Source organism: Saimiri boliviensis, chromosome X (genome assembly GCF_048565385.1).
Source record: "Saimiri boliviensis isolate mSaiBol1 chromosome X, mSaiBol1.pri, whole genome shotgun sequence".
NCBI lineage: Eukaryota > Metazoa > Chordata > Mammalia > Primates > Cebidae > Saimiri > Saimiri boliviensis.
Genome location: NC_133470.1, coordinates 34,238,693 through 34,250,963, shown reverse-complemented (window position 1 = coordinate 34,250,963; position 12,271 = coordinate 34,238,693). Strand labels below are relative to the sequence as shown.

The 12,271-nt window shown below is 36.3% G+C and overlaps 1 protein-coding gene across 2 annotated transcripts in view; it reads right to left on the bottom strand.

The window, feature by feature from the left end:
* Positions 1-675: 675 nt before the first annotated feature.
* The window catches only part of LANCL3 (LanC like family member 3), a 103,935-nt gene continuing 92,339 nt past the window's right edge, over positions 676-12,271 (bottom strand). For both annotated transcript variants that reach the window (XM_039475398.2, XM_074392341.1), the window contains one exon: positions 676-11,327. In XM_039475398.2, the coding sequence (XP_039331332.1) occupies positions 11,168-11,327 (160 nt within the window). In that variant the 3' untranslated portion in view covers positions 676-11,167. The remainder of the gene's footprint in view (positions 11,328-12,271) is intronic.

Genomic DNA, 12,271 nt, shown 5'->3' with positions numbered 1-12,271 from the left:
TAGGAACGAATTCCTTATATCCCAGAAAAACTGCCTACAAAATGTATTCCTGTGTAACTGCAATTAATTCAGGGCAAAGATCAGAGCCCAATAAGGAAGTAGATTTTTATTACAAGGCAGACCTCTGCTTATTCGTGTGCTAATACCAAGACGAACACAACTCCTTTTCGCCCACTGAACTTTCCATCATCTTCTTGATATTAAGATGTACTCAGCCCACCCCGGTCCCTCAGACCTCTATCTAGCTACTAAATCTCTCTAAAACTCAGGTTCCATAAAGGGATTACACTTTATGGAATTATAGGTAATTATAAGAACTCTTCCCCTGTTGAAAGTTGGTGATTTCAATCTTCAGGCATCTCTGGCATTTTTCTATTTGGGAAAAATAATGTAAAAACCAATAGAATATAAAGATTCAAACGGAATCAAGACAAAAAAAAAAACGTACAGGGAGAGAACATCGTGGTCTGTCTTTCTGTTTTTTATGTGGCATGAGAAAATCCATTTATGAGTTAAGGAGAAAATTCAGCCAACAGCTGAGAGGTAGCAGGCCCTTTCCCTAAAAGGATTACTAATATCTATTTATAGAACCCAGAAGGCCACCATATCCTGGGCCAAGATACATACACTGTTACAAATACAGAATCAGCAGCAACACTCCACAGACTATTTGTGTAATGTTTTACTTGATGCTGCGGTTAGCTTTAAAGGAAAAATTGGGAGCTTAGAATTATTAATTGAGACACTCAATATTTAGCATTGGATTTTATTTTAAGGCAAAGGATTATCACAGCTTTTACATTAAGTATACTGTACATAAATGTATTATAAGGGGGGCAATAAGCCAATAAATAACATTGCTTTAAACACTATAAAGTCCAGTTTATAGCGAATTATTTTCTATAATACAAAACGAATACAGAAAACACATTTGGAAAGATCACAGTGTTTAGAACATTCTAACAGCAGTTTTAAAAACCATAAGATGCATCTCTAACCTTCAGACTCTATCTTGCTTATAAAGAGATTTCACTATACCATGCAGTGGGCTGTGAGCAAACACCCCACATGAAAGGGAAGCAATATCAACTAACTAGTACTAACCCCTCCAGGAACAACCAACAACAAAAGCTAAATTCTGATGAGCATTTGCACGTTGATCCTTCTTAGTCTGCACACCAGCCAACTTGCTCACTCGTTCTGCACACTAGCTAAATTGCTCCAGTGATCATCTCTTTCTGTATTATCATTTGCCATTTTGTCCTTGAGAATAATATATACCTTATAGTTTATGGTTGCTAGTTTCCCTGTCAGACACCTCAATGGGTTTTGACTAAAGATTAATGTATTACATTATACTTTTTCACTAGGACCAAAATACCCATTATTTTTAAAAATATTATGTACACAATAATAGATTTATAGAAAGTGATGTTTTGGTATAATATGTAACATACCAGAATACTTGAGAATTTGGTTTTATTATAAAATACAGTAGCATGACATTTTGTGATATAGTAAAATATTTGGCAGAATATTCTACTCTAAATTTAGACCTAATTGCTGCAGATGTCTTTGAAAGAGCCTCAAATTGCCTCTAAGGAAATATAACAATTAGCAAGAGGTCATATAACCTGTTATGGCAAAAAGACAATTTTAAAAAGCCTTTCATTTTGTGTACGAGTCTTTCAAAATCTTACTTCTATACAACAGATGACTGGTGTTGAATTTAGTGCTAGTGGAAATTAGTAGGATTTTAAAGTAGTAATAACCAATCTCTATTATTTGATATATTTTTAAATATAATTTTATGTTTTTAACTCTGTATTTGTGCCAAGGCAAATATATTGCAAATAGTACAATTTTATTAATAGTAATTCTTTGATCAGTTCCTCAAAATTCAATAGTACTTTAAATAATAGTTATTCATTCCTAGATACAATTAGAAATAAGCAGTTATACTATATTGACAGAGTATTTCTTTATTCCTCCTCATAATTAAGAAATTACCCTAATGTGCTGTTTGTGAAATGTATCATTAGGAAGGTGAGCTTTGCTGTCTTCAGTGATACAATTATATTTCTGTAAGTATTGTGAATTGTGCCAAAAAAGCTTTTTGGTGCAGTGAATTCTATTCACTGGGAAATACAGATTCCAAAACTAACATGTGGTGCTTGACCCAGTATATATTCCCAAGTATAGGACTTTGCAAAGTTCTCCCCATGATAATTTGATTCTACAAAAACCATTTTTTAATGTTTGCTAATTTAGAGTCATTAAATTCAAGATACTAAAATTCAGACTTCCAGGAAGAGTTCCCTCAGATGTTCAAAGCTGAAAAAGCTGTATCTTTTTAAAGATTAGGCTATCCTTCCTTATCAGATTCTAAAACGAAACTTTTGCACTTAGAATATTCCATTTCTACTACTAGAGAGTCTATGTGCAACTCATGTTCCATTTTGCATTTTCAAGAACACAGGGATTCTACTGCTCCTACAGTCTTTAAAATTTTTAATACTTAAGAATATTAATTCAGTATGAAAGAATATTAATTTCCAATGGTGAAAAGATCATCTCTAGGAACCAATTCCTTACCTCCCAGAAAAACTGCCTACAAAATGTATTCCTCTATAACTGTAATTAATTCAGGGCAAAGATCAGAGCCCAATAAGGAAGCAGATTTTTATTCCAAGGCAGACCTAATTAATTGTCATACACCCACCACCAAGTGGGAAAAGATTTCACTTTTCACTGTGCCATGTGAGCATGTCCCTTTGTCTTCCAAATACAGTGGTCTGCAATGCAGAATTAATTATATTGCTAATTGCCACTTAAGCATAGATTTTAAAATGAAACTTATGGGAACGACATCAGAGACCCCACTAAAACCAAGTTGCAAAAAGATCACATTATAGATTGACAGTAGTCAAGTATAGTCTATATCTTTTTTAAACTGACTGCTATGTCACAGCTACTTCATACATATTACAAGAACAGTACACATTAAAGAATGTACATTAACACCACACAAAATATAAAAATAAAGCATCAGCAAGAATTGCATTACTCTACTTAAGAAATTGTATTTGGTGTTTATACATATGTACATTCAAATGTCCCCCACCCCACCCACACAAGAATAAGAGGAAGGTATATATTTGGGTACTTTCTGAAGATCTATGTCCAAGTGCTAGACTTTAAAGCCATCTGTTGGTTTCAATGTAGGTGGTGGTTGTTCTAGAACAAGAAATATTTTCACTCTCAGGTGATTCTGAATACAAAGATAAATAGAAATGGGCTCCAAAAGGAGTGGAGGAAAACACAAAGGTTTTCTTATGGAGAGACACTTGTGGCAATTTCCAGGATTCTTACAGACACAGAACTCAACAACTAAACAACTTCAAACAGGTTTCTTTACCCAGGGTAGTTTTCTCAATCTTTAATATGTTAATGTAACATGTATTCTTCAAAAGGGGGTAAAATATTAGAACTTTCATAACATATTTAATCACAGAATCAATTTTTCTACAGGGCAGCTCTTCGTACTGCTGGGCTGCGTTTGGGGAAATATTGCAGCACTCATGTAATAGGGAGGTTCTGCTTCCATTTTCTCTCATAACAACAAAGGACGGTAGGAAGACTTTATCAGTACTAGGAAACAGGTATGGGATGTAGGCCCTGCACTGTCCAATACAATAGTTAACTCACATGCAGCTTTTATACACTTGGAATGTGGCTACTTCGACTGGAGATATATAGTAAGTATAAAATACTAGATTTTGAAGATTCAGTACAAAAATGTAAACTATCTCATTCATGTGTTTATATTGATTGCATATTGAAATACTAACATTTTGGATATATGAGGCTAAGTCATATATTATTAAAATTAATTTCATCTTTTTATTTTTACCTTTTTGATGTAGTGACTAGAAAATTTGAAAATTGCATATGTGGTTTACATTTGTGGCTCACATCACATACTGCTTCTGTATTTGTGAAACTCATGGCTGTTGTTTTCTACAGATGGTTACTAATGGCTTCAACCTGACAGAAGTTTTAATAAGCTCAGTCAAGCTTAATAAATAAGCTTAATAAACTTATTCAACTTAGCTTGAACATAGCCTTTCACTGAGATCTATCTAATAGCTAAATGTCAGGTTTTGCTTCATATGAGATATCGACTCTCCTTAAGTCAGTCTCATTCTCTTTTGCTCAACTACTTACACACACACAGACACACACACACGCACACACACACAAAGGGGTAAACTATTTCCTACAGGAACTAAGAAAAACCAAAAGGGAAGCAAACAGGAAGTGCTTGCAAACTGTTTTCATAACCCTGGATAGTTAAGCCTCATGTATCTTTACCCCCTTCTCCCTTTCCTTCCTCAGTATTGGAAAGGGATGAGAAAGACAAAAAAGAGAGGATAGTTTGTTCTTTTAATCCACATTACTCACCAATCCCCCTAAAAACAAAAATACGGGTGATTTGGTTATTTTAAGTAATTTTTTCAAATTCACTTCAGAATGGGTAATTAACAGGTACATAAAGGCAAAAGAAGATACAGGGAACTCTGCAGGTAAGTGACTTTGCCATTTGTGGAAGAGTCTAGATAAAAATGACAAGGTTCAATGTTTTAAGAAAGAAAAACAAATTTAAAAAGAAACTCGGCTGGGCATGGTGGCTCACGCCTGTAATCCCAGCACTTTGGGAGGCCGAGGCGGGTGGATCACGAGGTCAAGAGATCAAGACCATCCTGGCCAACATGGTGAAACCCCATCTCTACTAAAAATACAAACATTAGCTGGGCGTGGTGGCTTGCGCCTATAATCCCAGCTACTCGGGAGGCTGAGGCAGGAGAATTGCTTGAACTGGGGAGGCGGAGGTTACAATGAGCCGAGATCATGCCACTGCACTCCAGCCTGGCAACTGGCGACAGAGTGAGACTCTGTCTCAAAAACAAAAACAAAACAAAACAAAACAAAACAAAAAAAAACTCACTGCGGTCAGTTGTCAGGGGGCTAGGAGAGGGACAGCTGGGGGTGGGGAGGAATAAGGAGGGGAGATATATCAGACATAGGTGATGGGGGGATGCAGGCAGCAAACCACCTTGCCATGTAGGTACCTATGCAACAATCCTGCATGATCTGCACATGTACCCCAGAACCTGAAGTACAGTTTTTAAAAAAGACCTCTAAAGTCATCATCTGCCAGGCCTCAATTCATTAGTACTTTCAATTAAAGAAACAAGAAGAGAGATTCCACCTCCAGTATGAGATTTATGATAATGGATGAGGGCCAAACATTTAACGGAGCATCAACTTTTTTGTCACATTAAAAATAAAATTACCAGGTCTATGCAATTGAGGGGAAGCAGGATAAATGCCACCACCGCACTATTCTCATGAACAGCCACACTCACTTGTGATCTGACTACTAGGCCCAACTTGTGTTGCTGCTGACCTTGAGGTTGTCTGCCCTTCTGACCAAAGAGTAATCCAGTCTTATTGAGGCTGGAACTCTTAGCTAAGAACAGACATGGATGGAAGCGATAAGGAGAAAACCTGCCCTCCCAGGCAAAAGGAAGTCACATGATAAAGCAGATACAGGAAAAAACACATCACAATGAACTATAATATTTAAAAAGGAGAAGTTGGCGAATCAGGGGTGGTTCTGGACTAGAGGTTCCAGAAAGCAATAAAATTCATAGGTAAAAATGGACTGGTTCTTTATAGCATTAAACGTTGAGTCCGCAACTCACTTTGAGATACTGAGCTTCAGCAAGCTTCTTCCACTCACCCCTTGCTCGCCTTCTCATTTACTTTCTTTGCCAAATCTATGCCAATAATACATGGGCTCAGCAAATTTGAGGCTCAGTCATTTAGCTATTAATTTGAGACAGTGCTAAATAAATAGCCCAGGTCCCCAAAAGAAGGCCTAATATGCAATTGACGGTATATTTTTGATAACTACATGTCACGTGGTCCTGAGACTTGAATTAAGTGCAGATCAAACTCACCCCAGAATTACTTTATTTTCCAGTTGATTTTCTCTCTACAGACCTGGCTTGCCTGCTCCTTTTCTTGAGTTATTGGCACTATACTCCTTTTTCTCAGCAAGCAAAATAAATATTTGCATTAAAAGGAACTGCTGAACTAAATCCATCTGTTCCCATGCAGGAAGTCCTGGTGAATCAAAAGTTCTGAGGCAAAATGCTGTGCTCAGGACTGGTGGTAGAATTTAAATAAAAGGTACACTTGGTTTTTATCCATCTAGTGATCCAGACCTCAAGCACTACACCCACATATAGAGATTCTATTTGGTTGAAACACTTATTGAAAGTCATAACCGGGCATGATTTTTCTGTGTATATAGTGGGTAAAATATAGCATCCCTTTTAAATGTAAAAAGGATCTGCACATTTAAAAACTTACTTATATCCATTTTATCATTGAGAACTTTTATAACAACCCTGTGAAGTAGACAGGGTGGTTATTATTATTACTACAGTGGCCCCTAAAAGTGGCAGAGCAAGGCATTGAGATTTCCAGCACAGGGCTCTTTGCACTACTACTGTTTTTCTTTTTAATTGTGTGTTCATTTAACATGACTAGAAATCGTAAGCACATCTGTTTCATTGAAATTATGGAGATTTGCTCTTTCAAATTTAAAAGAATTTCAGTATTACCATGATTAAAGTCTTACTATGTCCAAAAAGTTAAAGAAATTAGCTGCCACTGGAAGAGATCCAATTTAGCACAGACCAGGAAAACTACTGTTTCTTGAGTTATCAGTAAGCAAATACTCTTATCTTAATAGCATAGTCAATTACCTAAAGAAGCACAGGGAAATATACTCTAGCAAACCCCTGTTCTACTCAGTTATCAAGTTACAAGTGGAAGTAAAAGACTACAAACCCATGACTAAAACAGGCTTGAGCAAAATAAAGATGTATAATATTTTGGGGCGTGTGTGGAAGAGATGGCATGTAATTACATTAATGAAACAAAATACACAGAGTTGTAATGGTTTCCAAAATGTCCTGCTATCAAAGTATAATGCAGTCTCCCCATTATTGAGAGACCCTTTCAATGTATCCTCAAACATTTCCACCATTACTGTCAGGGTTTATAATTGCTCATGCCATGTACAGTAAATAATATTAAAGTTATACTAGTGGTGGTGAAAATGCCCCTGTACTCTTTAAGAGACAACAGGCAGATTATAAATCGTTCTACTATAAGGACACATGCACAAGAATGTTCATTGCAGCACTGTTTACAATAGCAAAGACCTGAAACCAACCCAAATGCCCATGGATAATAGACTGGATAGGGAAAATGTGGTACATATACACCATGGAATATTATGCAGCCATCAAAAACGACGAGTTTGTGTCCTTTGTAGGGACATGGATGAACCTGGAAACCATCTTTCTCAAACTGACACAAGAGCAGAAAATCAAACACCACATGTTCTCACTCATAGACAGGTGTTGAACAGTGAGAACACATGGACACAGGGAGGGGAGCACTACACACTGGGGTCTGTTGGGGGAAAATGGGGGAGGGACGGGAGGTGGGGAGTTGGGGAGAGATAGCATGGGGAAAAATGCCAGATATAGGTGAAGGGGAGAAAGGCAGCGAATCACATTGCCACGTGTGTACCTATGCAACAATCTTGCATGTTCTTCACATGTACTCCAAAACCTAAAATGCAATTAAAAAAAAAGAGACAATAGGCTTAAGTACTACATTAAAAATGTTACCATAGATAAGGGAGGCAAGTTGAATTATTAAATATGAAGTGACATGCCACACTTTCCTACAGCAAAATTTAATGATCTTTTCCCCTTCTTGGGAAAATGATATAGAAGAGTACCTTCCAAAATCTATAATTCTTTCAGGAAAATGAAAAGTTTCATCAACAGATTTAAGTGCTAAACAAGCTTATTCCTGTTTCTAATTTACCAAGATGTCATTTCATAAAGACAATACCCAAACATGGTCTTTGCTTAGATTTGACACACGAAAAGGGTTGTCTTTTCATAATGGTTAGCACATCATCATCAGACCTATCAGAACTTAAAAGGGCAGATAGCCTGAAGGGGTCTGTTTTTTCTGAAGTTACTAAAAATGGAACTGATATGATAATGAACTAGAGTATCAGTTCTAAGTGCTTTAGGTTTCAGCTCTCAAGGATGAATTGTGAAAGGAATAGCAAATTGAAACAGAAGGTAGCTTTGAGGGAAAGGTTATTTTGTTCACTACTGTATCCCCAGATTCTAGTCTAGAATACTGAATAAACTTAGAAGGTGCAACCCTGGGTTTGAATTCTTCTTTTGTCCTTTTCTAGCTGCAAGACTTTGGAGCATTTACCAAACACATTTTCAGGGGTTCCTGGACTATAAAAACAGCATGTGTTCCATAAAGCTCTGTATGGTTATCATATTCAGCCTATATGAAAGAACTTCTGGACTCAATTTGGGGACTCATCTAAAAGCTGTTATTTCTGTGGTATTGTCCCAAACTGAGTATTTTCACAGACGAACAACTGAGGCCAATTTGATATAATCATATCTGAGGATATAAAAATGAAACAATAAGCTGAAAAGGTATATGCATTTCAAAATCATTTTGTCCTACTTTATTGCAATGATTGCAAACATACATAGTCATAAAATACACAAAGATAGTTGTTACGTTTCTTTGGTCAGATTCTTTGAGAATGTTATAGATGCAGAGATCCTTGTCCCCCCCAAAATGAGCACACACACACAAACAAACTGATCCATACACATGTACATACCAACATACTTGTAAGTTTGCTTTTTAGGCAACAGAATATTCTCTAACTTGTCCCAAGGTCTATGATTCAAGTTAAGAATTAAAAACAACCCCATCAAAAAGTGGGCAAAAGATATGAACAGACACTTTGCAAAAGACATTTATGCGGCCAACAAACATAAAACAATGCTCATCATCACTGGTCATTAGAGAAATGCAAATCACAACCACACTGAGATACCATCTCACACCAGTTAGGATGGTGATCATTAAAAAATCTGGAGACAACAGATGCTGGAGAGGATGTGGAGAAATAGGAATGTTTTTACACTGTGTGAGTGTAAATTAGTTCAACCACTGTGGAAGACAGTGTGGTGATCCTCAAGGATCTAGAAATAGAAATGTCATTTGACCCGGCAATCCTATTAAAGGGTATATACCCAAAGGATTATAAATCAATTCTATTATAAAGACACATGCACACATATGTTCATTGTGGCACTGCTTACAATAGCAAAGACTTGGAACCAACCTAAATGCCTATCAAAGATAGACTGGATAAAGAAAATGTGGCACATACACACCATGGAATACAATGCAGCCATAAAAAAGGATGAGTTCATGTCCTTTGTAGGGACATGGATGAATCTGGAAACACCATTCTCAGCAAACTGACACAAAAACAGAAAACCAAACACCGCCTGTTATCCCTCATAAGTGGGTATTGAACAATGAGAACACATGGACACAGGGAGGGGAACATCACACACTGGGGTCTGCTGTGGGGTGGGGGGGCTAGGGGAGGGACAGTAGGATGTGTGGAGATTGGGGAGGGATAACATTAGGAGAAATACCTAATGTAGGTGATGGGGCGATAGAGGCAGCAAACCATCATAGCATGTGTATACCTATGTAAAAATCCTGCAAGATCTGCACGTGTACCCCAGAACTTAAAAAAAAAAGAATTACTGAACTAAAGATAAGTATTTGGATTTACATGGGAATAGCTATGGAATACACACACACACACACACACACACACACACACACACACTTCAAATATTTGACTATTTAAATAAGTCTTATACAGTGTACAATTTCGTACTCAATCTGATATATGAAATTGCCACTGACCAAATTCTAGGAAAAGGGTCAACTCATGCTCTGCATATTGAAGTGACAGATGCTCCTATAGTATTCTGCAAACCAATATTTACTTGAAGCAGTTTCACAACTTCTATGTGTTTACAGCAGGGTTGAATTTGATCTGACAACTTTGCTCAATGAGCATTATAGCTAATTTCTAGTGGACCCTGTGTCTTGGAAGGTAAGGTAACTAACCTCAGAATTCACTTATCTCTTCATTTAATAGTATAAGATGGAGCAAAATTATTTCCACAATCACTGGTGACCTTCTCAGCCTGTGTCTACCTGTCCCAGACAATGGCAGAAATGACACATCTTTGTAGTGGTTACCCTGATCTTTGAAATTAGTGATTTTTACCAAGAGTATATTTTACAGTTCAGCTAATAGCTTCATAAAGATTATGCACATAAAGGCATTTTAAAAATTACTAACAATAGACAATACATAGTTCACACTTCCTCTGGAGAAAAACACTTGACAGCAACACTTGCTATAGCATAAATTTACTAGCTTATACATTTTGCTATTCTAATTGAGCTTTGAGGAAAAAAGGAACCAGGAAAAGAGATGTTCTAAGGCCTAAGAAAACTTCACATTTTAGTATCTGACCTAAGTTATAATATGATTTCTTTAAATTGCCCAGAATAATGAAAAAAATATTCATATGCAAATATCTTTACTCAGTAAAAATCACAAATTTCAATAAGTATAAGCACAGGACAACCAAGAGTTTTTTTTATGTGTGTCAGCAACCTCACAATTCATCCCGCCTAGCAGTTTTCAGCTGGGCAATTATTTCAGTTTTTGATTGTCTTTATTTATGAATTTAGGTGTAGAGGGCACACACAAATGGTCAAATTCTCATTCATACTGCAAAAGTATTAGTGTATTTCTTGCCATAGTCCACACTTTCAGTTTGGTTTTCTATGTATAACTAAAAACAGATCATTTTTCTTTCCCTTTTTCCTATGATCCCTAGTTTCACATCTATTCCCTGAAACATTAAATCTCTGCAGTTCTGAGATGAGTTGTGGTATCTTTATTTTGCAGATCCTCTCTCAAGTCTGGCATCATGTCGCCTTCACCTGCCTGATTCCTTCCCTCTGGTGGCAATGTTAAGGCTCATGGTTGTGATACCATTGAATGTGGCTTATGTGGAAACTGCTTCAGCTTGGCTCAGAAAATCTCAGGGGATCTCTGCAGGGCCACAGTGGAAGATGGAGCCTTCTAAACAAAGACGCTGAAGAGAGGGAATTCAGCCTGATTGGGCTGTAGCAGGTCAATCAGAAAGCACACTGTCCCGGAGAAGCCTTCATACAAGCTGTATATACTTTCAAGAACCCGAGAACCAGCCTTAAATTCCTCAGTAAATAAGAATTGAGCAAACCTAAGAGAAGAAGAAGAAAATATGAACAGTTTAACATTAATGTTTCCATATTGTGGACCTTGGGTTGCTTCCTTCTCTTCTATTAAAGCTTTAGCATAATTTTCTTTCCAGAATTATATAATTAAGTATTTTAAGAAACACATTTTCTCTGTTAAAAAAAGGAGACGATCCATTATATAACTGCGTATGTTTCACCACAAATTATGCTGGCAAGAAAATCCAACTATTCTCACAGTTTGCAAAGCAAAGGATTTCATTCTCTCTGTCATCCAGTAATTAAAGTTAAAAATAAAAGCCAGACAAATTGTTCTACTTTTATTTATCTTGAAAATAAGCAAACTGATATATGACTATTCCTTTAAAAAAACGTAAATATGCTGTGTTTCTGCAGGCATATTACTTCCGAACTAGGTTTTTCATTTACATGTGACAAAAACAGAGACTTTGAAAATAAATAGGCAAGATTTTATACAATCTGTGCTGTAAGCAAACAAGGGAATAACATGAATAGGAAAAGGCAGCAACCTTTTACAACGATATCATCAAATAGCAAATGTAGCTACGTGACAGATTATTTTTGAGACATCTGCCTTAAATTGAATCACAGGCCTCTAAATTCCTTATGAAAGACCTTTTTCCTTTTACCCATATTTATCACAAATGCTAGCTCTTCTTCTGACCTTTTCCCCAATGCACTCATTTATTTATTGCATTATTACATGTTATTAAAGTATATATGATTTGGTATACTGTATTTTTTTAAATTAAAAATATGCTAAATATTTTCTATGCTTTTCAAAATAATTTCTAAATGATACATAGCAACTTAAAATACTGTTCAGATTATTTATAATAAGTAGTATTTTTATGGTGGTTTACAGCTTTCAAAGTGTTGTTACCTACATCATCTTTTTTTACTGACTTGCTCTACTCATTCTCATCAA